General features: G+C 48.2%; 1 protein-coding gene across 2 annotated transcripts in view; it reads left to right on the top strand.

The window, feature by feature from the left end:
* Window positions 1–27,602, top strand: part of PDS5A (PDS5 cohesin associated factor A) — a 1,517,933-nt gene that overhangs the window by 60,081 nt on the left and 1,430,250 nt on the right. For both annotated transcript variants that reach the window (XM_086963962.1, XM_086963961.1), the window contains exons 3-4: window positions 24,438–24,641; window positions 24,757–24,843. In XM_086963962.1, the coding sequence (XP_086820088.1) occupies window positions 24,438–24,641; window positions 24,757–24,843 (291 nt within the window). The remainder of the gene's footprint in view (window positions 1–24,437; window positions 24,642–24,756; window positions 24,844–27,602) is intronic.

Raw genomic sequence — 27,602 nt, forward strand, 5'->3', positions numbered from 1 at the left:
CACAAGCGTCGTCGAAGGATTGTGGCAGGAGACTTCGGCTGGACCGGTGACGGACGGAGAAGACGGGATAGGAGAACGCGAGGAGTGGTCCGAAGAGTGGTGGAGTCCCACGGAGGTGGCTGGAGAGCGGCCGTAACTCGGAGGAGAGTTACGGCGGAACGCGTGAGTACCAGTTGCTCCCTTGTGCCTGTGTACATAGTTAGAAACCCCTCCCAGTGTAAATTGTTCCCGCTATCCTAGGCACGTCACCAGTAAGCACTAGTTAGGTTGTAAATACGCACTGCCCACTGTATAATAGAGCACCCCTCTCCCCACCTCCCGGAACACTTCTGTTTCTTTCCTTCCCTTGAGCCCTACCTTACCTATACCGCCCCTACTTCCCCTTCATTTCCACACACTCCCGGGTTAACGGTGAAGGTACCGGAACAAGAGTCCAAGCACAGCTAACGGCTCCCTCTTTTTCTCTTGTTTGCCCTCCGAGGTGTTCTCCGACCACAGCAAGGCGGCTACCCCAAAGAACCGGACGATCCTGGGACCCCATCCCGCCCGGACCGCAGAGAAGAAGACGTACCCACCTTCCTGGGTGTTGGACCGGACCCTCATACCGTCCCCGAAATACCTTGTACAAAAACCCTCAATAAATCACTATCGCCCACTATATCCGGCCTCCGCGCCTGCTTTACCAGTCCGCCGACCGCCCACGATCACAGGCGCGTTTTAAGTTGGGGCATTAATTCCCCATTAATCCTAAGAGTCCCTGCGGCCAACTAGTCCACCGGGTACCTCCTGTAAACGCCACAGGGCTGCTCTGCAGAGAGGTGCTCCAAGGCCACGCTCCTTTTTACACCACCTTGCAAATGCAGCTTCTAGCGCACTGCTGGTGGGGCCATGAGGTCCTCATGTGTCCTGAGGCCCTCAAGACACAAGTGGATTTCATCCTCGGAGCAGCAGTGCGCCAGAGGCGTGGCCTCAGAACACCTCTCTGCAATGCAACTCTGTGGCACTTACTGGATGTACCTGGTGGGCTACTTGGCCACCAGGGACCTTCAGGATTTAAGGGGACTTAATAGGGATGTTATAGTTTGAAATTAGCATTTAAAAAACCATTGAAATTCACTGAAAAAACCATAGTTTTCAGGTACATTATAGTTAGAAATTAGCATTAAAAAAACCTTAGAAATTCACAAAAAAATGCCATAGGTTTCAGAGACTTTCTAGTTAGCTGGACATTTCACTCTTAACAAAACCATAGAAATTCCATCGTTCTAGTTAGTTCAGCTAACTATAGCTAGCGCTCCTGCAATGCACTGCTCATGACGTCCCATATTACATCATTCATGATATGGTCAGTGACATCAATGATGAAATCTGAAATTACATCACTGATGACTTTGCTGATGACATCCATGTTTAAATTTTATGTACCTCCGTACCATTTTCTAAATCATAGACACACCAATACAAGTTACTACATACACACTCACTGATTCTTAGGTCTACACACACATCCGCTCATTCACCCATAGAATCATTCATACATGCAGTCACTCATCAATACAACACTATCGTATGCACTCATACACCTACACAGACACTCACATACCACCACTCATCCATGCAGTTACTTACACACCTAGTCCGTCATGCAAAGAATCGATCACACCCCCATTTACTCACCTATACAATTATAGACACACCACCTCACTTATTCTTACAGATACTAACGCATACTACTCTCTTATTTACTCAGTGATACAAGTACACATTCATCCATACACCCAGTCTCACAATCACTGACTCTTGTGTATAGTCATTTATATACTTCAACTCTCACATACACTGCCTTTTACATATGTAGTTACGTTGACATGTACCAATGAGACATCCATTCATTCACCAACACACCCATACATACACTCCCCCACCCATACATACACTCCCCCACCCATACATCTGTCTTCAAATACACTCTTGAACCCATACACCCAGTCACACATGTATGCACAGTCACACACAACACACTCAGTCTACCAAAACAATACTCAGATAACCAATCAATAACCCAAATAGACATTCATGTAGCTACTGACCAACCCATGCAGCAGCTTACACAACACAGACTGATACAGACTTTCACACAGTTTAGTCACTAACCCATGCATTCAGTAAGACACATTTAATCACCCCATTATACAGTCAGTCATGCACCTACTAAATCCTCCATCCAGACACTTATACACCCACTCATTCTTCAATACACCTTGGTATATATGTATATATATATATATATATATAGTACTGCAGTACTCTATCCTTCCAGAATCCAGTAACAAAACCATGGACTCAGATAGACAACGCGGACCCAATTTCTTCGTGCGTTTCTTCATTTATTTAAAGTTTTCCGCCCTGCATCAGTACGCCGCCATGACGCGTTTCGGTCCGACCTGGACCTTGATCACACTTATACACCCACTCATTCTTCAATACACCTTGGTGTGTGTGTGTGTATATATATATATATATATATATATATATATATTCACTGAAAAAACCATAGGTTTCACACCAGTTATAGTTAGGAATTAGCATTTAAAAAACCTATTAAATTCACTAAAAAACCAGAGGTTTCACACCAGTTATAGTTAGCTGGAAATTTTACTGTCATAAAACCATTGAAATTCCCACGTTATAGTTAGTCGGACTCACTATAACTTGCGCGTACAATGCACTGCTGATGACATCACATATTACATCACTCATGACATGGTCAGTGACATCACTCATGACATCACTGATGACACCATCCTTGTGACACAGTGACAGACCTCCTTTCAGTGTAATGTAACCCTTGAAACACATATTCAAAAATAGAAACTAATATTTTCAAAAAAGTGGATATACCCATACCAGTTACAACAACCAATTCAGTAATTTTACTATCTATATACAAATTCACACATTCACCAACAATTTTATGTATTCACTCATACATATACTCACTCATCATATGTAGTGATACCCCTATTCATCCTGTTACACACCGACAGTCATCAAAAAGTTACTCACACACATACTCACACATGCAAATAAACTAATAAACATCCATTTATTTGCATATACAGATTTACACACACTACCACCTTACTTCTAAGGAAACGTACACATATTTACCCTCTTAAACAATCACTTATAGAAACACATACTTATTTAAACAGGAATTCTTTCAATCTCTCACTCTAACATATACTTACTTATATACATTAATGCTCATATATACAAGTTTAAAACATATGTAGTTACTCATAAAGACACTAGTGAGACAGGCATTCACTCACTAACACACACATATACACACTCATCCACCCATACAGTCCTGCACATATGCTGTCTTCAAAACACATACAAACAGTAAGTCAGTCATCAACCCATGCAGCCACTTATACACAAAGTGAAACACTGATACATATATTACAAAATTAAAAAATTACTCGTTAATATATGTATTCACTAAGATACAGTTAATAAGGCAGTTATCCAATCAATTCTTTTAAATAAACATCCATTTACACACTTATTTAACCATTTATTCTTCCATCGTCCTTTACAAATACATATATAAAACATATTTATTTTTCAAAAAGACACACATTCACTGGATGGTGTCATCAGTGATGTCATGAGTGATGTCACTGACCATGTCATGAGTGATGTAATATGTGATGTCATCAGCAGTGCATTGTACGCGCAAGTTATAGTGAGTCCGACTAACTATAACGTGGGAATTTCAATGGTTTTATGACAGTAAAATTTCCAGCTAACTATAACTGGTGTGAAACCTCTGGTTTTTTCAGTGAGTTTAATAGGTTTTTTAAATGCGAATTCCTAACTATAACTGGTGTGAAACCTATGGTTTTTTCAGTGAATTTCGTAGTTTTTTTTTAATGCTGGTACATTCTGTCATTGGGCTACAGTTCTGCTACATCTGGCTGATATTTGGGCAATTTTTTTTTTGTCTCTGGTGGCCATCTTTTGGCTACATTGGGCTATATTTGGCTACATTGGGCTACGTTTGGGCACTAACATATATATAGCCCAATGTATCCCAATATATATTTTTTCAAAGTTAATTTTCGTAAAAACAACTTAAAAATAGGGCTTCCAGTCCATACAATTTTTCCCATTTTTTTTTTTTATTCATTTTTTTTTTTTTTTTGGGGGGGAGGGGAGCGCTCCCGGAGCGCGCCCTGGGGAGCGCCCCGGAAAGCGCAATTATATGAAGCGCCCCGGGGCGTGCACCGGGGAGCGTCCCGTAAGCGCCAATATCGCGAACGAAAACATAATCGTGACGTATCGCGTAGCCGCGTATGCGTGAAACGCACGACGTAAGCGCACCGACGCGCTTACGCTACGCGACCCGGGGCACGCCCCCGGGCACGCCCCGGGGCGCGTAGCGTAAGCGCGTCGGGTCATGTGCCCTAAAAATAACACTTTTGATTGGTTCATAACAGTTTTGGTTTCATAATGATAAAACCCCTAGTCATGTGACCTAAAATTAACACTTCTCATTGGTTCAGGATATTTTTTTTTCCAAATGAGGAAAGCCCCCACCTTTTTTCCTTATTCTACCTTTTTTTTTGCTTTGAGAGAGGAAGACCTTTACTTTTATCTATAGAAAATGGCTACGTTAGCTGCAGCTGCTGGATCTTCTGGACCACCACCACCACCACCACCACCACCACAAGGACCTCCTCAACTTCACAGTGGTGGAGATCCAGAACAGGAGGAGGATGAGGATGAAGAGGACAGTAGATTCGTCCCAGAGGACAACATAACATACAAACCAAAAGAGCACATCATTTGGCAATTTTTTTCTATCCCGAGTGACAAAAAAAAAGTGAATGCACCTAAAGCAACCTGCCTTATCTGTCATCAGGAGATGTCAAGGGGGAATCCCAACAAGAAGTACTCCTTCGGCAACCACACAATGATTAGGCATATGCTAAGAAAACATCCCAACAACTATTCTAGGGCAGAGGTCAGGGAACTGGCCAAAAACCCTGTACAATCTTCTGCCAGCACCTCCAAAACTACTGTTCCCACCCCATCAGGACCGGAAGTTAGGGAGACCTGCTCCATCATACAAACCAACTTTTCAAATTTTAAAATGGTTTGTAAATTTTGTGGTCAAACGATTTGCTATGGTGAGCAATGCATCACTCTTATTAATCGTGCTTGGGAAAACCACAAGTGCCAAAGGAAATATTAATTTGTTGCCCTTTTTTTTTCTCCTGTTGAGCCCTTTTGAAATGCTTGGTTTTTGTTTCTCTCCTTAAATACAAAAAAAAACAAAAAATGTTCAGAAAAACCAAAAAAAGTTTAAAAACTCCGAAAAAAAATATAAAACAACAAAAAGAATAAAAAAACAGTTCTTTTCAGAACTACCTCCCATTTATATAAAATGACTTAAATTTTAAAACTCTGCCATTCTCTTTTCTCCCTGGTGCGCTCCCCGGTGCGCGTACCAGGTGCGCCCCCCGCGATAATCAAAAAAAAATATATTTTTTTTGACCCCGCGGGGCCCTTTTATGGCCCCCACATTAAACCTAGGGGGTCAGGGGGGTCTACCCTGCCCCCTTATGGTCAATTCCCCCCTTTGTTTTTGACACCTCTTGTGTCTCGATTTTACCGAGACACAAGATGGCGGCCGCTCCGGGCTGTTTCGAATGTTTTCAGACTCCCGACAGCCAATCAGCTTTCCGTGCGCACCTCACGTGGCGCGACCGGAGCGCTTGACGAATCCCCCCCAAACTTTCTGGGAAGGACCGGAGCTCGACGAGGCCATTTTCAGGAAATTTTCAGGCAGATTCGTCAACCGGCTCCAAAGTTATTCCAAATAGAATTTTGAGATTTAACATTGAAAAAAATCCTAACTATAACTACCTACTGGCGACCGCCAGTAGGTAATATATATATATATATTCGGCATACATACTTCTCCAGCAGTCACGCAGGTTTAACAGACGAGACGAACCCAGGTACTGGTGCTGATTATTTATTTAGCTCTCCACCACACCACCATTACGCGTTTCGGGCAAACCAGCCCTTGATCACATGACCATCAGTGATGTCATTTGAGATGTCATCAGTGATGTCACTGATCATGTCATGAATGATCTAATATGTGACATCATCAGCAGTGGATTGTGGGTGCGCGAAATATAGTTAGTACAACTAACTATATAGGAGCAATTTCATTGGTTTTTTAAATGCTAATTCCTAACTATATAAGGCCTGATACCTATGGTTTTTTTCAGTGAATTTGCAAGGTTTTTTAAATGCGAATTCTATTAGTGGATAACGTTTAAATATGTTAATATCCTTGTGGGACCACCTGAGCAGCCCTAGGGGGTCAGGTTGATTCTACCATGCCCCCTTTTGCATTCTACACGTTTGTTTTTCTGCTTTTGTGCCTCGGTCTACCTAGCACAAGATGAATGCCAACACTTCCTGGTTAGAAGTGTTGACAGCCAATGAGCATGCTGCTTTCCTGCGAAAGGCATGCTGATTGGCTGCCACTGTCTGTCAACACTCTAAACCAGGAAGTATTGGCAGCCATCTTTTGCCTCGATAGAACCAAGGCACAAGAAAGCAGTGAAACAAAGGTGCAAAACACGCAAAGGGGGTAGGATAGAAGCACCCTGACCCCCTAGGCCTGCTCAGGTGGTCCCACAAGGACCCCCATGCCCAAAAATATATATTTTTCTGCTTTTCCCCGTGGTACGCTCAGGGTATGCGTACATGGCAACGCACCCAGCGCGTTTTCCGCGAAATAAAAAAAAAAAAAGATTTGTTTTTTGACCTTCGGGGTCCTCCTAGGCCCCTCTGTTAAAACCTAGGGGGTCAGGGGGGTCTCTACCCTGCCCCCTTTTATAGTTTTCCCCTTTTGTTTTTCACCTCTTGTGGCGGACTCTCCGGACCGTTTGGAGTGTTCAGACACCCGAGAGCCAATCAGCTTTCTGCTTGCGCACTTCTGTGTCGCGCCGGGTGCGCTCCCCTGTACGCGTACCTGTAAGCGCTCGAAGCGCGCATATAGATATGTCTTTTTTAAGTTAATTTTATTAAAAACCACTGGAGCAATTTTCACCAAATATAGAAAAGGGACTTCTGCGTACCAGTCCCTACAATTTTGCCAAGTTTGGTGTAATTCCGTTCAGCCGTTAGGGCTGTAGCCGTGTCTAATCGTCCTATGGAAATTAACATGGGGAAAACACGTTTTGGGACCCCCCTTTTTTCTCAGCCCCTGCATGACGAATCCTCCCAAAACTTCCAGGGAAGGAGCGGAGCTGGCCTAAATTTTGGAAAACTACATGCAAATTCCTCAACCGGCACCAAAGTTAATATATATATATATATATGTATATATAATCTCTCTCAATCGGGACAAACTTTATTCAAAAAATTCTTAGGTTTCTCTGTTGGGTTTTTTGAAAACCGAAAGTCTTACTGTTTTTGTACTGCATTTCAGTAGTTAGTATTGTTAAAGTATAATAAAATCAACCTATTATGTAGTTCAGTATGTATCTCCCATATTTAATACAAACAATGTTGAGAAGATCATCAAACTAACACTGTTACCTCTACAGATAGTAAGTTAATTATGTTTTTAATAGTAAGTCACATGGGTTGTTAATTATCTTAACGTCCTTCAAACCACCACAATGCACTGGTAAAATGCAGTTTTAATAGTTCAGAACCCGGATATTCCATATAAACAAGTAACATAAACTATAACCAGTCCCTGTTGGGCCAATAAGGGATCTTATGACACACCTTTATGGAAAATCGTGCTTTGGATTCCAGACCTGGTAAATTATTGTTTTGCAGTGCAAGTTCAGTTCGCAATATTTAGCTTCTACCCTCAACTCTATTTACTGAACTTAATCGTTGAGAGGAAAATGGGTGAAATGACTGCCCAGACATGGCAGTCTAATTGAAACTATTCATTGTGCTGCTTGCTTGTGGCACATTATACGAGAGTGCTGAGCTGAATGTGTTATTCTCCTGCCATTGCCCGTACTGGATAATCTGACGCTGCACTGATATAGAAGGAAAAAATATGTAATCTGATAGTCTGGTTGCAGATTCCTTACCTTTGAATTTCGCGGGCGTCCGACTGGATCATGAAACTTTTTTGTTAGCAGTACTCCTGCTCGCCTTTGAGTGGCTTCATTAGACTTAGAGTCTGATAGGACACCTCTGTCCCCTATATAGGCTCCACCCAGGCGTGTGGACGTCACCTTTTTTTCTTTCCACACCAGTTAGCGTTGATCCGGAGTAGAGCTAACGCTCGGTCTCTTTTTGTCAAAGATTTTCCTTTTGTGTCGAGGGATAACCTCCAGAAAGGTAGGGTTTAGGCTGTGTGGCTCCTGTCACTGTGCTATGTATGTTACTATGTCTGTTACTGACCTGTATCCGGTGTGCTTATGGTATCAAGCATGGGCACAATTCGAAGTCAAGCTTGGACTGCTGGGCCATGGTGCGAGAAAGCTTTCGAGGGGGTGGCCCCTAAAGCTGTTTGCGGCCCGGTAGTCAACGCCATCTAGCGTGACTCCTAGGAGGTCTCAGTCCCGATTTAGGATGAGAAGGTTGTGTGACGTCTCCAGGAGCTACACGTCGTCTTTATCGCACCTGAGGACCTCAGGACACTCTTGGAAGAAGCAAAAGTTGAAGTGTAGATGAACTTCAACTTGGCCTCTTCCGTTGGGGATTGACGAGATGAGTGAGGAACATTGACGTTCCATCTCTTTTGTGGGAGACGGAGCGACCTCCCACTCAAATAAGAGTATGAACCTTGCGCCGAGTAGTTGAGCGGACCAACCCCTCTGGTGTGCTGGTTGGTCCCGTGGGGTCGGAAGAGGCCCCTTCAGGTTCTGCACCGACTGCGCCAGCCTCTGCTCAGTTGTTGTTCCATGGATCTGAATCTGGTTCAGCATTGTTCGTGCCAGTGTGGCCTTACCCCCTGAAGGCCATGCTCCCGGCGCCGGTCCTGAAGGCCATGCTCCCGGCGCCGGTCCTGAAGTCCATGCTCCCGGCGCCGGTCCTGAAGTCCATGCTCCCGGTGCCACCATCACCATTCTGATTCGGGACGACTGAGTCGGTGTTGATGGAGCCCAGGGGCTTATAGGTCATTTCCTGAGCGTTTGGAGGAGATTATACCCATGGGAGAAGAGTGGGAGGGGTCACTGGACCCTATAGAACACCTGTTAGACACTCCTGGTGAAGAATAGGACTAGTATGAGGAACTTCCGAAAGCCAGTGCACTAGACACCTCTCCAGATACTGGTATGCTCTCTTAACTCACTTTTGCTACAGAGGAGGGAGCGTCTTACGCTATGGTGGTGAAGAGGGCAGCGGAGGTCCTGGGCCTGGAGCTGGCCTCAGTGCAGGTCCAGACTAAGCTCGACCAAGGTGCTTCAGTCTGGGCTTCCTGATCCAAACCCCCTTTGCCCTTTAGTGAAGCACTGACCGGTGTACTTCTAGGCACCTGATCCAAGCCTAGCACAGGAGCTCCTGTGAATAGGACAATAGCAAGCCACCACCTCCCTGCCCTGGATGATCCAAGATTACTCTGCCAACATCCTACCCCTGAGAGCTTGGTAGTCCCAGGTCCCAACATCCCATGGTGCGTTCCCTTCTGCTCCCCCAGATGGGTAATCCAAGAGGCTGTACGCATTTGGGAAGAAGCCTAGCATGGCAGTCGGTGAACACTGCATACCTTTTGGGCCGTTTTTTCTCATACCTTGTGAGAAACTGTTGCACAAGTGCTGCCACATGTCCCTGCGGAGGCTTGGGCTGTGCTGTTACAAGCAATGGGAGAGATGCAGCAAAGTTCACTATTGAGTGTGGTCTGGATACAGCACTCGCAGGGCAGAGTAGTTTTGTCAATGGTGGCCTTGTGGTGCCACACCTGGCTGAAATCATCTGGGTCTTTGAGGGATGTCCAGACCCACCTTATGGACATACTCTGATGGGACTAGTCTTTTCACTGAGAAGGCAGACTGTGCTGGAGCACTTCAAGAACTTGCAGGCTACGGGCCAGGTCCTTTGGCATCTCAGTGACACCTCGCCCACGTCTGCATTTCCCCCTTTCGTAGCAGTGAAAGGGGCTTTCAAGTGCATCAGCCATCCCCCAGCCACCGTCCTGCACAGGCTTCCCAAGTTGCCTGAGGACGTAGACTTGGTGCATTCTGACATCATGGGAATGGTAGCTAGAAGTAGTCTAGCCAGCACCCTCCTGCCAGCTCAGCGAACCCCAGCCAGGCCGCCGACAACCTCACGAAGTGGATCAGCAACGGGGCGCGGACGAGCTCGCCCCGCTGAGGACGCCGCCCAGCAGACCCGGCAGCAAGAAAGCCCCGTGGTTCACCGACTAACTCAAGAGCTCCAAGAAGAACTGCCGAGCCCTCGAGAAAGTCTGGAGAAGGGAACCTACACCGGACAACAGGACCACCTTCAAGCTGGCCACTCGAAGCACCACCAGCTGATCCGCGCCGCCAAGAAAACTGCATTCAAGGACCGGCTGGACAACAACGCACACAACAGCAAGGAACTCTTCAACATCGTGAAAGAGCTATCCAACCCCAGCGCAGGAAACAACGACATCACCCCATCGCAAGACCTCTGCAACTCCCTCGCTTCATACTTCCACAACAAGATCGCGGACATACACAACAGCTTCAACAACCAACCAACGCACACCATGACCGAACAACCACCCCCCACCACCACCCTCCACGCCTGGACCCCGATCAGCACCGAAGACACCATCCGCACGATGAACTCCATCCACTCCGGATCACCAACCGACCCCTGCCCTCACCACGTCTTCAACAAGGCCGACGCTGTCATCGCACCCCACCTGCGAGACATCATCAACACATCCTTCGACACCGCCACCTTCCCTGGAAGCACGCCGAACTCAGCGCTCTACTCAAAAAACCAACAGCGGACCCCACCGAACTCAAGAACTACCGCCCCATCTCGCTCCTCCCGTTTCCAGCCAAAGTCATCGAGAAGACCGTCAACAAGCAGATGGCCGCCTTCCTCGAGACGAATGGATCCCTCGACCCCTCACAGTCCGGCTTCCGAGCCAATCACAGCACCGAGACCACCCTCATCGCCGCCACCGATGACATCCGAGCCCTGATGGACAACGGAGAAACAGCGGCCCTCATCCTCCTAGACCTCTCCACGGCATTCGACACTGTCTGCCACCGCACCCTAGTACAGCGCCTCAGCAACGTCGGAATCCAGGACAAGGCGCTGGAATGGATCATCTCCTTCCTCGACGGAAGAACTCAGAGAGTCCGCCTACCACCGTACAAGTCAGAGGCCTCCGAAGTCATCTGCGGCATCCCTCAAGGATCCTCTCTGAGCCCCACCCTCTTCAACGTCTACATGAGCCCCCTCGCGGCCATCGCACGCCAACACAACCTCAGCATAATCTCCTACGCCGACGACACCCAACTGATCCTCTCCCTTACCAACGACCCCGCCACCGCCAGAGCCAACCTGCACGAAGGGATGAAAGAGGTAGCCGAGTGGATGACGACCAGCCGCCTGAAACTGAACTCTGACAAGACGGAGGTCCTCATCCTGGGCTCTTCACCCTCCGCCTGGGACGACTCCTGGTGGCCTCCCGCCCGGGGCACCGCACCCAAACCAACAGACCATGCACGCAACCTGGGCTTCATCCTGGACTCCTCCCTCTCCATGACCAGGCAAGTCAACAACGTCTCCTCGGCGTGCTTCAACATCCTACGCATGCTACGGAAGATCTTCTGGTGGATCCCCACCGAGACCAGGAAGACCGTCACCCAGGCCCTCGTCACTAGCCGACTGGACTACGGCAACGCCCTCTACGCCGGTACCACCGCCAAGCTCCAGAAGAGACTCCAGCGGATCCAGAACGCCTCAGCCAGACTCATCCTCGACATCCCACGAACCAGCCACATCTCCGGACATCTGAGAGACCTTCACTGGCTCCCCGTCAACAAAAGAATCACCTTCCGCCTCCTCACCCACGCACACAAAGCCCTACACGACCAAGGCCCGAGCTACCTCAACAGCCGGATCAACTTCTACGCTCCCAAACGCCACCTCCGATCAGCCAACCACGCCCTCACCGCCGTCCCCCGCATCCGAAGAGCGACTACAGGAGGAAGGTCCTTCTCCTACCTGGCCGCCAAGACCTGGAACTCCCTCCCGGCCGACCTGCGCCTGACCCAAGACCACCTCTCCTTCAGGAAGAAGCTGAAGACCTGGCTGTTCGAGCAGTAGCGGCACCCCCCCTCCCCCAGCGCCTTGAGACCCTACGGGTATGTAGCGCGCTCTATAAGTGTCACTGATTGACTGATTGATTGATTGGTCTGCCACCAAATTCCCCCCCCCCCCCCCTGGAAGCTGTGTCAAGTCCTTCCAGTTTGGTTCTACAAGACAATGGGTGTCCAGTTGGAGGGAGAATCCAACATCCTCTCCACTGGCAGTTCATAACATAGGACGAATGGGTCTTGCAGATCATTCAGAGGTGTTACTCCCTCTCTTTGCAGTCTTTCCCTCTCCCTTTACTACCATCTCAAGAACGACTGGCAGAGGATTCTTATCTTGCTACGTGAGGAAGTTACTGCTCTCCTGGCCAAGTGGGCTATAGAAAGGGTTTGAATATAAGAAGTAGTCTATGGTTGTTATTCCCACTACTTTCTGATACCCAAAAAGAACAAAGGTCTTCGGCCTATTCTAGACCTCAGAATGGTCAATCTCTTCCTCAAAAAGAAGTTGTTAAGGATGCTCACGTTGGCTCAGTCATGCTTGCCCTAGACCAAGGAGACTGGCTGGTAGAGTTGGTTTGCAGGATGCACATTTGCACATCCCCATCCTCCCTGCCCACAGGCGTTACCTGTGGTTCAAAGTAGGCCACTGTTGGACCTGGGGTCACCAGACCACATAGGGTAGCTTGACAGAGTAGGAAGGTCTAACCTAGAGGCAACAATGTTAAGCTTGCGTCACACCCTCCAGTTATTCAGCGTCCATCCATTCAAAAATAACACCACACCAGTTTTAGAAAAATACGATTCGTTTTATAAAAGTTCTTTAAGTTTTCTTGCTTTGTAAAATTAACATATGAGGTTGTACATCAAGCAGATTTCTGGTTACTTAGGTTGTTATTCACAAGAAAAAGAACACATGTCACATTTCATTTAGTTAGCGAAAACTGATAATTGTGCAGTCTAGTTATTTCATCCAATAAAGTTAAGTGCTTGCCCAGCACTGCCTGTTTTGTTCTTCTCTGATCAAATAAAGCAGCTAAATATTTCAGTTAGGTTCATATGATGAAGTTGGGATTTCATTAAACATTAGCCCCTGTTTCTCCTCTCTGTCCAACCATCGTTAGTTTCAAATCTAAATTCCTCTCTTGTAGATTTTACTGCCTTTGTTAAGACGAGCTCCCTTGGTAAGTTCAAAAGTTCCTCTGAGGCTTATTTAGAAAGACCAGCTTCCAACACCCATGGCGTCAACTCCCAATTCCCAAGCACTCCCACCAGCTACTAGTGCCCGGTTTACTTATTGGATTGCCGATGTCTGTTCAGCCCCGGCCGACATAAGCACCCGCAGACGCCACTGCTCCTCCAGCCACTCCTCTACTGCTGTTTGCTTCCTCTTCCGGCCGGGCTGATTCACCCACAGGACCTGCGCGGGAGCCAGATGCTGCTGTGCCACTATCAGGCGAATCCACACAGGCTGCTTACTCTGTAGGACGCTTCCTTGAAGAACCGCGCTTCTGGGCCTGCGCGGGAAACAGACGCCGCCGCCTCACGCAACAGGCAATTCTCCTCTGCTGCTCGCTCTCTGAGGCACTTCCCTGAACCACCGCGCTTCTGGGCCTGCGTGGAAGTCAGTCGCTGCCTGCCACTACACGCTCAGCAGCAGCTCCGACGGCGCCACCACGCCAGGACTTTCTCTCGAGCCCGACACCACAGAACCACAGATTGGGGGGGGGGGGGGTCCCACTGCTCACCAGAACCCAGGAAACCACGTCTCTGGATGGGGCAAAGCAGCTGCTGGATAATACTTTGCAGCACAGGTGAGGAGACAGCCTTTAGCAGATGAAGTTCTTGTGGTGGCGACGGGGGGGGGTGAAGACAGGGGGACAGTGGCTCGCTGTTCCTTACTTACGGGGGGTCTCACAGAGATGTTACACTGCACTTCCTACTAGGGGTTGGAGACGGGCAGTGCTATTGGCTCAACACTAGCCCCGGCAGTCACCAATTATGGGTCAGTGGAAGGGTCAGTTCCTCTACTCTGGAGATAACTGGGCAGTTTTCTGGTATAGAGTACCTAAGCAGGGTCCGATCTAAGGCCAGGGGCGATAACAGAAGAGAGAGAGAGCATCCCCTAGGGTGAAGTCAATCCTCTCAGTGTTCCACCTCCCTGATGTCCTAGCCTGCACTCCAGCTAGCCCTCAAAGATCGTTCTAAAATGGCCGCCCTAACCTGGCCTTTTTATAGGCTGGCCTCAGTCTACCAGAACCAGCTAGAAGGTTCTAGAGCACCTCTAGGTTACCCTATGGGCCCCTTTTCTTAAGTGACCGTTATGGCAGTTGCTGGCCACCATTTTAGGTAACTAAGCTGGCCCTCAGAAAAGGAGGGAATTCTGGGCCTTTGAGGAACCATGGGTTCAAGGAGCACCTAACCCCCAGGTCAACACCTAAACATTCGAGTGGACATTAAAAATGAAAGGATTGAGGGGCAGAAAAGGGGACATAAATAAATAAAAGGAGGGACCACCCAAAGGGCTGACGGGTCTAACAGCCACGAACACTTTTAGTTCACTGGGCACTGCCTTACCAGCACCCCTTGGGTGTTTACCAAGGTGATGACGGCGGTCGCAGCTCATCTGCTTCAGTCTCCACCCCCACTTTGACAACTGGCTGTAGAATGCGTCTCCAAGACTGTCGTTTCCCACCTCCAGACTACTTCGGACCTCCTGCACTCGCTGGGGTGTACTATAAATGTGCCGAAGTCACACCTGACTTCTCAGACTCTTCCTTTTATCAGAGATGTTTCTTGCTTATCCTTCCGAGCAGTGAGTCTAGTGTATTCAGGTTATGATGCTGCGGTTTCAGTTTCTATCCTGTATTTCGGTGAGAATGAGACTGAGGCTGCTGGATCCATGACCGCCTGCATCCTGTTGGTAAATCATGCCAGATGGTGTATGCAGACTCTGCAGTGGGCCCTGAAGTTCCAATGGGCATAGCATCAAGGGACTCTCTCTGATGTGGTTCGGATCTCGGGGTACTGCAAAATGCCGGCATTGGTGGCTAATGCCCGCAATTGGGTCAGAGGCAGACCCCTCTGACTTCCCCAGCCAGTTCACAGTAGTGACCGATTCGTCCCTCCTGGGATATGGGCGGCCATTGGCGAGAGGTGGAGCTCGGAGGACTGTGGTCTCTGGTGGAATCAGGGTTCCACATCAACTTGTTGGAGCTTCGGGCGCTCAATCAATCAATCCAGGATTTGTAAGCGTGCTACTCACCTGTGAGGGTCTCAAGGTGCTGGGGGGGCGGAACCCGGTCCAGTTCAGTCGAAGTGCCAGGTCTTTAGGCTCTTCCTGAAGGTGTGCAGGGTTGGGAGCGCCTGATGTTGACTGGGAGCTTGTTCCTTTTCTTGGCTGCGATGTAGGAGAAGGTTCTCCAGCCTGCTCTGGTTCTGTGGATGCATGGGGTCTCTGCCAGGGCAAGATCGGCAGAGTGGAGGTTTCTTTTGGGTACGTGGAAAGAGACTCTATCGTTGAGGTACTTGGGGCCGATGTTGAAGAGGGATTTGTAGGCGTGGTGAGAAGTTTGAATGTCACTCTCTTCTCGATGGGGAGCCAGTGGAGGTCTTGTAGGTTTTGGGTCATATGTTCGTGCCGTGGTGTCCCAAGGATGAGTTTGGCTGCGGCGTTCTGGATGATTTGGAGCTTGTGTAGGAGGGTTCTGTAGAGGGCATTGCCGTAGTCCAGTCTGCTGGTTAAGAGTGCATGGGCGATGGCCATTCTGCATTCAGGAGGGTGGGGGGGGGGGGTGTGTGTATCTGTTTGAAGGTCTTTCGGAAGATGCGAAGGCAGTTGAAACCTGTGGAGGTGACAACGTTGATCTGGCGGGTCATGGTAAAGGAGGAGTTGAGGATGATGCTGAGGTTCCATGCGTGGTCTATGGGGGAGGGTGGGCTCCGGAGGGCGGAGGGCCACCAGGTGTTGTCCCAGGCGGAGGTGGAGTGTCCAAGGATGAGGACCTCGGTTTTCTCCGAGTTGAGCTTCAGGTAGCTGTCCTTCATCCAGGCTGCAACGTCCTTCATTCCTTCTTGGAAGCTCAGTCTAGTGTCTTCGGGGTTCTTTGTGAGGGATAGTTGAGTGTCGTCGGCGTTTGATACTATGCTGTTGGACGAGTGAGGCCATGTATCGGGCGAATCCACACAGGCTGCTTACTCTCTGGGACGCTTCCATGTGGGGCTGAGTGATGATCCTTTATCCCTTCTTTCCTCCCTTTACCTTTCCCCGCCGCTGCTGCCCCCGCGGCCCCTCCCCCCCCCCCCCCAGCGTGACCGGCCCAATCCAGCTCTTCTCCCGCCTCCCAGCTGTCCAGCCCTCCCCGTCCCCTACTTAATGGCCGCTGGTGCACCGAAGGCGCGTCCAAGGCAAGCACGTCTGCGCCAGTCCGCGACCAGCACCAGGAACCCTGGACCTCCACCCTGCCAACGCTATGACCCAGCAGCACTCCACGCACTCAACCCAGGCTGCAACAACAACTGCAAGCTAACATCACCAGCCGACACCCATGGACCCTTCAGCTGTCACTGCTGCCGGCACACCTGCAGCACCGCCAAGAACACGGATCCAGCACAACCCGCCCACAAGAACACAACCGAACCGAAGACCCTGCAATGCATCCTCAACGTCCGATCCCTCCACAAACACGCCACAGAAATCTGGGACCTCCTCGACAGCACCACCCCGGACGTAGCATTCTTCACCGAAACCTGGACTAACGCCACCTCAGGACCGGACATCGCCAAGTATACAAGATCTACAGGAAGGACCGCCCCACCCACCCAGGAGGAGGAATCGCCATCGTCCACAAATCCAGCCTCCGCCTGAGCACACTCCCTGATGAGTCCACAGAACTGATGGAACACCTTCACTTCAAGATACTGGCCAGCCCCACTGCCGCCCTCCGAGGAACCCTCATCTACCGACCCCCTGGACCCCGCGGACCCTTTGCCAACTCCATCAAGGACATTATCTCCCCGCAGGCCATCGCATCCACCAACTACACCCTGCTGGGAGACCTCAACTTCCACCTCGACAATCAACTGGACCCCAACACCACATGCCTCCTGGACAACCTCCACAACATTGGACTCTGCCAGATCGTGACCGAGCCCACGCACTCAGCAGGACACACCCTCGACCCCCTCTTCACTACAGGAAACTCCATCACCTTCAGCCATACCACCAAACTCCCATGGACCGACCATCGTTGCGTCTACTTCACCTTCAGAACACCCACCATCCACAGACACCAGCACCTGCTTCCACAAAGAAACTGGACCAAAATCACTGATGACCAGCTCATCTCCTCACTCAACAACTCCACCCCAACCATCGCGGAAAACGACGAACCCAACACCGCAGCCTGAACCCTGCATAGATGGACCTCGGACAGCACCAACACCATAGCCCCCTCAAGAAAAACACACCCGTGCCGAGAAAGCCAGATGGTTTACCACCGAACTTCGAGAGTCCAGGCGCACATGCCGCCGCCTCGAAAAGGCCTGGAGAAACACCAAATCCACAGAAGCCCACAACAACTTCAGAGCCGCCACCAACGCTCACCATCAACTAATCAGAGAAACAAGGAAAAAAGCGATTGAAGACAATCTCAACCCACGCACACAACAGCAAGGAACTCTTCAGCATCATCAAGGAGTTCGCCCAACTCACCAGCGAGTCTACCGACCTCCCTCTCTTATAAGACCTCTGCGACAAACTCCGCACCTTTTTCCACCACAAAATCAAGAGCATCTACGACCACTTCGACGAAGACAACCAACTCACTGAACCCTCACCAACCACCCCCGGCACCCGGAAACCAGCGATTGATGACTGGACAGCCCTCACCACCAAAGACACACTGAAGACAATGAAGTCAATCCACTCAGGGGCCCCCACGGACCCCTGCCACCACCACATCTTCAACAGAGCCGCTGACACCATCGCACCCATGCTCTGCCACACCATCAACCGCTCCCTGGCGACCGCCTTGTTCCCCGACGACTGGAAACCCGCCGAGGTCAACCCCCTCCTGAAGAAACCCTCAGCGGACCCCACCGACCTCAAAAACTACAGACCCATCTCCCTTTCCCAGCGAAAGTCATCGAGAAAGCCATCAACAGCCAACTCGCCACATTCATTGAAGAACACATCATCCTTGACTCCTCCCAATCCGGCTTCAGAAAAAACCACAGCACGGAAACCGCCCTCCAGACGACATCCGCACCCTACTGGACAAAGGAGAAACAGTAGCCCTCATCCTCCTAGACCTATCAGCGGCGTTCGACACAGTCTCCCACCGCACCCTAATACGCAGACTCTACGACACGGGAATCCAGGACAAGGCCCTCGACTGGATCTGCTCCTTCCTCTCCGGCAGGACGCAACGGGTCAGACTCCCCCCTTTCCTCTCAGACCCCACACCTACCACCTGCGGAGTCCCCCAGGGCTCCTCCCTTAACCCGACGCTCTTCAACGTCTACATGGCTCCACTTACCCCCATCGTCAGAACCTACGGACTCAACATGGTGTCATACGCAGCTGACACCCAGCTCATCCTCTCCCTATCCAACGAGCCCAACACCGCCAGACGCAACTTTCGAGAAGGTATGGAAGCCGTTGCCAAATGGATGAAAAACAGCTGCCTACAACTAAACACCAACAAAACAGAAGTACTCATCATGGGCCCAAACCCCGACGCCTGGAGCGACACCTGGTGGCCCACCGCCCTCGGAAACCCGCCAACCCCCACAGACCACGCATGCAACCTGGGAATCATCCTGGACTCCGAGCTCAAAATGGACCGCCAGATCAACTCTGTCTCATCTTCCTGCTTCCACACCCTCCGCCTCCTTCGTAAGACCTTCAAACGGATCCCCCTCGAACACCGAACGACAGTCACTCACGCCCTGGTCACCAGCAGACTCTACTACGGCAACGCACTCTACGCCGGAATAAACGAAAACCTCATCCGCAAGCTACAGAACATCCAGAACGCCGCCGCAAGACTGGTCCTCAACCTGCCAAAACACTGCCACATCTCCCAGCACCTGCGCACACTCCTCTGGCTCCCCGTCGAGGCGAGAATCACCTTTAAGATGCTGACCCACACACACAAGGCCCTCCACGGCACCGGATCAGCATACCTGAACAGCCGGCTCAAATTCCACGCACCCCAAAGGACCCTACGATCAGCGCAGCTCTCCTACGCCGAGGTCCCCCGCACCAGAAAGACCAGATCGGGAGGCCGCTCCTTCTCCTTCCTCGCGGCCAAAGAATGGAACACCCTTCCGCTCCATTTCAGACAGAACATCTCTCCCCATCTTCACAAGAAACCTCAAAACCTGGCTCTTTGACAGACCCCCTCCTTGATGGAATGGAACCTGCACCCCCCCCCCCCCCCACCCCTAGCGCCTTGAGACCCTTACGGGTGAGTAGTTGCGCTTTGACAAACTCCTGATTGATTGATCCTTGGGGTACCCCGCAGTTGATCTCTGTGGGTTTGGAAATGAAGGGAGGGAGTCTGATCCTTTGGGTTCTGCCGGAGAGAAAGGAGCGTATCCAGTTGAGGGCGGTTCCTCGTATCCCGGCCTCGTGAAGTCTGGCTGCGAGTGTGCGGTGTGAGACTGTGTGAAAGGCTGCGGAAAGGTCTAGGAGGATGAGTGCCGCAGTGTGTCCCTGGTCGAGTAGCATGCAAATGTCATTGTTGGCGGGGAGAGGAGGGTGTTCTCGATACTGAGTATGCTGCGGAATCCGGACTGGGAGGAGTCCAGGATGGAGTTCTCTTCGATGAAGGCAGTCAACTATGTGTTTGAGTCTCACGGTGACTTTGGCAGCGAAGGGGAGCAGAGAGATGGGCCAGTAGTTTTTGAGGTCCATCTGGTCGGCTGTGGGTTTCTTGGGGAGGGGCTTGACTTCCGTCCGCTTCCAGCCATCTATTGGAAGATGCCGGAGTTGAAGGAGGCATTGATGGTTCGTCCTAGTTCAGGTGCAATGGCGGCGGCCCTGTGGTAGATGTGCGGTGGGCAGGGGTCCGTTGGGGCTCCTGAGTTGGTGTTTTTCATGGTTATGGTGATGTGTTTGATAGTGGCGAGATTCCAGGTAGCGATGGTCAGCTTGTTGGCGGTGGGGAGGCGGGTGCTATCTCTGAAAGTATTTTAATACACAATGCTTTAGATACATTTTAAAACAACTGCTTGCCTCAAGTCTATTAAATCTAAGTGGGATGTGAAACTTTGTTCTAAAAAGTGGGTCATGGTTCTGAAAAGTTTGAGACTCACTAATCTATACTAATCTTCTGCTCCAAACTTAATTCCCTTGATATCTCAGTATGCTAAGGGTTCAATGATCTGTGTCAATAATATAGGGGCCAGGGGCAATTCTGTCTTTTGCCTCTGTATAAATGAAATGCATGTGAGGGTTTGCTATTCAGCTAGTTACAGTTCTTGAGGACGGGTCATTATTTTTGGCTACTATTATAGAGTCTAGTTCGTGGTTTGCCAGCTAATACAGTAAATTACCAGCCTTGTTGTTGAAATTAAATTCTGATATTAGATGTTGACCTGAGCCATTTTAGCGTTCTCCCATTAATGTAGGGTTAATCTTGCAACTTATTGATGTAGGGGCTTCCGCCTCTTGGAAAAGTAAACACTTTTTTCCCAAGGTGCTTATGGTATGTTTAATGGCTGCAGTTTCGTACTAATGTTATATGGATCTACTGGTCGAAAGGAGATTGCTTTACCACAAATCAGTCATATAGCCAGTTTTAGATTGTGGTGGACAGGTATCTCTGTCACAGTGGTGATGGATATCCCGTCTGCCTAAATATTTTTCCCATTTTATAGCCAATGAGATTTATATTTTTGCAGGATATCCCTCACTGTTGCAACGGAGTAACCCATCTCGCCGAGATCTACACCAGGCCTTTAATATTTACTTGGAGGTCAAAGAATTTTGATTTTGTTCTAAATAGGATTCTGATATCCTGGTGAAGTAAGTCTGATAATTGCTCATGTAGTGATCACCAGGTATTAAATTAGCTTTGTGGTGTTGTGTTTTTCCCACGGGAGAGTGTTCTGACAGATTATAGGCAGGATATATAAACCTTCTGTACATGGTAGTTCTGCTATGGGGATGAAAAAAGTAATCTTTGCGTGAATGTGGGCATTGCAAAATAGAATGCAATATATACATAATTTCCTTCGGCCAGCGCATATGGCATACATTGATTGATCAGTCCCACTGGTACAATCCATTTCAGCAGTAAGGGCATCTTAAGAGTAGCCAACAAAAATACAAACTCAGCAGTATGATTGAAGCTACTGAATATACTTAAGATACACTCCTTGATACCATTCAATGCAGCCAAAACAATAATCTCCTCATTGATGTTTAGTAATTCTGTAGACTGGACTATTATAATACTTTTAGTTTGCCATCCTCTTGATAATTTTGTGGCACTGCATAACTTTGCCGCTCAGACTCTGTACTGCAGGGCTCGAAAAATCCCCAAAATGGTACTAGTACTTTAAAAAAAATTCTCGACATAACTGCATCCTACTTGACCTCCGTTCATGAAAGCGGAGCAAATGTGACAAGATAACAAGATTTAAAGGCATCTTTATTGCTCATTAACTTTTTGAGCACTAAAAATGCCTTTAAATCTTATATTGTCACATTTTCACAGACAGAGGACAAAAGTTGGTTTGTTTTCCTACTCGCCAGAAAGGGGGAGTAGGACCTAAAACAGCTCGACCTTGTTAAATTTAGCTCGACTATGCAAACGGTCGAGTGGAATTTTCGAGCCCTGTCCTGTACCATTTTCCCAAGCAAATTCCTCCTTTAGCATTCTACCTCCAATTAATATTCCAAATATATCTTTATCCCATCCTGATGCATACCTCCTTGAAGCCTGTGTGCCATCAACGTCCACCTTCCAGTCACTTATATGTAGTTCTTCCACTGGGCCCTTTGCTTCACTTCTTCCTGCCAACAGGCAATTGAGTTACCCCCTCCTAAGAGTTCAGTATAGTGCTGAAAAGTCCCCTTTGGCATCTTGAAGAAAAAAGAATTACTCCCAGGTCTGCTTAAGATACTCGTATGCCATGGTTGTAGGTTCCGTTGGCTAAATACAACTTTGGTATTCTCTGTCCTTGCCAATTACGACCACAGACTTGGCACAACCTTTTGTCTAAATTATACAATTGAGGAGAGTGCTGCAAAAAAATGAATAATACCTTGGTGTTATTGCACTTTTAAAAATGTGTTAAATATGAGAAATGTAGAATATGTTTTAGGAAACGGTCCTAGTTTAGATCTGCTCTTATAACCCATAGTGCTATTGTAAGTAGAGATTCCTTTCCTGTAATTTATACGTTACTAGCAGCCTGTCCCGACGTTGTACGGGAGCAATTAGGCTTCAGAGCCCCCGCCTGCACGTAGAAAAAGGGATCGGTTAGGCTCTGGGTGTATTTAAACCTTTTCTTTCAGACCATGTTTTGGGTTTGCATAAGAGCCCACTTTCCACCTCCTGGTCACCTTTTTAGATGCTAGGACAGCATTCTTATCTGCATCATATCCACTCTTGTTAGTTTGCTCAATGACTTTCTGACCGTGCTGAAGGATGATCGTACTGCAAAAGCCGCTATTTGGTTCTCTCTACGCATACCAGCCCTCTCAAGCCTTCTGCCATATCCCTTGCGCTCCAGCTGGCTGTATACATCATACCTGTTCCCTTCCCACATGGCATCTAGTACACCTTGTCACAGCACCCCTTCCACGCGGTATCTACTACACCTTGTCACCTCTTTCCTTCCCACGCGGCATCTACTACACCTTGTCACAGCACTCCTTCCCATGCGCTCGGTCTTTGTACCTCAATACCTGCTCCCTGGCCGCCTCAGCATCACGTCACTCCTCTCCCTTCCTAGCGCTGTTGCCTTGTGACTATCACACAAGTGAGTGACCCCTTTCCTGACCCTCTCTGCTACTCGCCACACGTCTCTCGTTTATCGGGTCCCCCTTTCTTCGCCTCTCGGTTGCTCCAATCACGTCTCACCAGTCCTCCAGTCTCCGCTCTTTGCAATCAATGCTCGGACGTCAGCGTTGGTTGCTCCAATCACATCTCACCAGTCCTCCAGTCTCCGCTCTTTGCAATCCATGCTCGGACGTCAGCGTACGCCGCTCCTCCCCTCGCTCCTGATGTCCTGACGCACCTCGCGGCCGGCGCTACTTTCAAGGGACTACTTTTTATTTTATGGTAAATTTTTTTAATGACGTTTTAAATTTTTTTTTATATAGCCTATGTCCATCTCCTGGACCTCCCCTTTCCAACGCTGTATTGGGTGTTGCGATTGGTGGTGTACTTTTTGATTTTACCTGGCTCAAAGGACACAGTTCTCTCTTTATAATAGTAGTATAGATTTATAAATAAGGTTCCCTATTTTCTGTTTTTACTGATTTTTACAGATAGACAGAAAACAATACATTCTCCTGTCTGTATTTATTTTTTAATTGCGCATAAAGATGAAAATTGGGTTGTTGTTTGAGTGATTATATATGCTGTCAGTCATGACTGCCAATCCAATAGCTGTGCGGATTAACATATGAAGGGTTAAAAAGGAAAGGTATTTTTGGGCTTAAACTGAAGTAGATATGTACACGGCTAATACTAAAACTTCCATGTTTTCATACAAGTGCATTGATTTGTCATCTGTGGGTGTTCATATCAACGTAACCTGTCCGATTCTAGCATGAGTGCACATTTAAATACATGTGGAAATTTTCACAAAACAAAATAAATATGGATAAATACAGATAACAGCAAAAAATAAATATAGATAATTGGATAAATATAGACGTAAACATCAAAAAAATTAATACCATAAAACTAGGAGCCTTATTTATAAAGCATGGGTATTTAATGTCGGTCTATGAATTATGTATTCATTGATGTTATTTTCTTTGGATTTTGTTTTTCATATCAAAAAGCAATGATATTACTAAACATATTTGAAAATCTGATTTGCTTCTGATAATTCGTACTAAAGGCCTACCCTTTGGTTACACAGATGGTGGTTAAGACCTTTATGGACATGGATCAGGACTCTGAAGAAGAGAAGCAACAGTACCTTCCTCTTGCCTTACATCTTTCATCAGAATTCTTCCTCCGGAATGGAAACAAAGATGTCCGTCTCCTGGTGGCATGTTGCTTGGCCGACATCTTTAGGATCTATGCCCCAGAAGCTCCCTACACATCCCATGACAAACTCAAGGTACACCTAACCAGATTAAGTTGATGACACCCGTGGCTCGTGTTGTTTGAAATGGTTATTTTCTGTACATGCATATTTTAAAAATTACTAATGTCCCTGTTTTTTTTTTCAACAGGATATATTTTTGTTTATAACAAGACAACTTAAAGGTTTAGAAGACACCAAGAGTCCGCAGTTCAATAGATATTTTTATTTATTAGAGGTAAAGTTCAATTTAATTTGTTACTGTAAATGAACATTTAAAAAAATATATTATATGTGCACCTTACATCCCAGCTATGTTAAGTATTAGATGGTGCTTCATAGCAAAATCTGAACCTTGTACAAGAAACTTACACATCCTAAACCAATTTCAAAAACTTAAATGGTTTTGTAAATTCCAGATGGGAAACAAACTTAAAACTACTCTGCACCAAATGATCCGCGAGGCAATATTCACTGTAAAAGGTCAAATACAGCCACTACTTTTATAAAAGACAGGGCACACACTGCAGTGTCCATACAAAAAGTATTACTAAGTAGGGAGCAAGGCTCAAAGGTTTACAAACTATATGGAACGCAAAGTGAGCTGCTTCTACAGTACAGGAAATGAAATGTGAGTGTAAAACCCACAATGATCTTCCAGATAAAATTGCCAAGGTTTCCATTTATACAATGTAGTTTAAACGAGAGGGGATGCAGATAGTGCAGAACAAGCACAGTTATTGGTTCATGGATTGATAGCTCATCTATATGTTGGATGAAAGAATGAATATTGGATAGGCCAATAAGTAGGCAGATGATTGAATGTTTGGATTCTAATGCATCTGAGGTGCCAAGTGCACATTGCACACTTCTGTGAAATCTAATTGCACAGTAATTCTGTTAGTAGATCTTTTAAATTTACACAGTCAATGGCAGATCTAGTAGTATCCATTGTAACAAAATTAGAGAAGTCTATTAGGACATGTGCCTTAAAGACCAACAGCTCTTCTTAATACAAAAATAAGACTGTCCCCGAAATTGGGGTGATAAGGCTTGATACTACCATGCTACATCTGAGCAACTTCAGTCGGCCTCTATTCATATGCGGCAGACAAACTGGATGCTTCGCCAGAAAGAATCTGATCACACGGTGTACCATGATAAAGTGACTGGAATAGTCCAATCTCCTCTTACTAGATACAGAAAACCTTTTCACCCAGTTAAAGACTATGATTTTCTACTTTGAGTGTTTTCTAGCTCAGATTGTGTCAAAATTTTGACTTCGTGATGGAAAGCTATTGTGCTCCGACAACTAAAATTAGCATGATTGCACATCTGGGAATACACTGCTTCTGAAAGGACACCCTCACTTACACAATTTCTTGCTGAATACATTTGCTGTCTCTCTCTGGCAGCTCAGTCCCTCCCTCAGTACCATATACAGTCACACTTTTTCACAAATTGTTGCACTTTCCCACACAATCTACATAGTCTTACGGTCTTATTGCGGCCAGATTTTTCTTCTTCGTCCATTAACCTATATAAATGAAATTGCTATAATGAAACTGTATATTTATATCCCGGATGAACACCTTACCTGCAGTTCACTTTAACTATTCTGCCCAATTTGTTTTATCCATTTAAGACTAAAACCATTAAATAGAGAACATTTAACTTGAGATTGCCAACAGAACCGTATTCATGCAGGAGACCGGCCTCACAAAGATTTCTGTCAATCAACTATGCCATTGTGTTGGAAGGAGGTGACCCCAGGGGTCAAGACTGCTCTCCTAACCACCCGAGGCCCTCCTCTCCCACAATTCCTGCCGAGTCTTATCGAGGGATGGTCCTCGCCGGGGAGGACTGATCGTACACACTGTCGACACACCACACTTACGAACGGACACCACACCGTGAACCTTTATCAAGTATGAACTTTATCCAAGTAAAATAGGTAGCAATACACAGCGATCGAGGGATCGCGAAAGTCTCGTGAAACAAGGGAACGGGGAAGCGGGACAGTCTTAGAGGGTCAGCCAGTACGTAGCGTACCCTGCGCACAGTTCTCAATCCTCGAACTGGGAGGTACGGGGGCTGGCGATGGTACTTGCTGTCCTACTCACTTCGGTTCGAGGTAGTCGTGAGGGTAGCGTTGATGGTCCAGCCGGACCAGAGGTTTCTTCAAGCCGCGACGAGGTCAGCAGGGCTTGATCCGGAGTACCCCGTAGTACTCGTAGTCAGGTGGAGCTGCGACAGCGTCCGCAGGGCTCAGGATGGTAGCAAGAATCTCTCGTTCTCAATAGTGGGCCGCTACGAGGTCAGCAGGGCTCCGATGGTTCAAGTCTTACTCTTTGAGAGGGAGCCGCGACAGCAGGGCTCGGTGGTTCAGTTCCGTAGCTTCGAGGATGAGCCGCGACAGCGTCAGCAGGGCTCGGAGGGTCAGAGTCTGTTCTCCTCAAGGTCAGCCGCGATCAGATCAGCAGGGCTTTCTTGTCCAGGATACAACTGCCGGCTGGATGGGAGGCAGGCTGTCTTATAGTCCAGTAGCCCTTTGATGTCCGGACCCTCAGAGGCAGGAGGCCGGTGGTCCGAGGGCCAGGCGGCCGATTGTCTGGGCGGCTGGTTCTTTGATGCTTTGGTCCGTGCGTCCAAGAGATCCCAGACGCCCATCAAGGTTTTGAGCCAGCTCGCTAGGAGGCCAAAGGTGTGATCGAAACCAGCCCCCAGGGATAGTTCAGAGGTGTGAGGGGAACCAGTTCCTCGGAAGGGGGCCGGAGGTGTGATTGAAGTCTTGGTTTCGGGTACTCGGTGGGTCTTTCATCTCCCGGGCGGGTCCGGGTGCGCCGGACGAGCACGCCTGGCTGCAGCCAGGAGTGGCCAAGGACTGCCGAAAGGGAAGAAGGCGGCCGCCCGGAGTGGCCAAACATGGAGTCTGATGGTCACGTGCACGGGTGCAGGCACGCGGTCTGAAGATCGGCTCAGGTCCGGGGTAGAGGC

The sequence above is a fragment of the Lissotriton vulgaris genome, chromosome 3_2, assembly GCF_964263255.1.
Source record: "Lissotriton vulgaris chromosome 3_2, aLisVul1.2, whole genome shotgun sequence".
Classification (NCBI taxonomy): Eukaryota; Metazoa; Chordata; class Amphibia; order Caudata; family Salamandridae; genus Lissotriton; species Lissotriton vulgaris.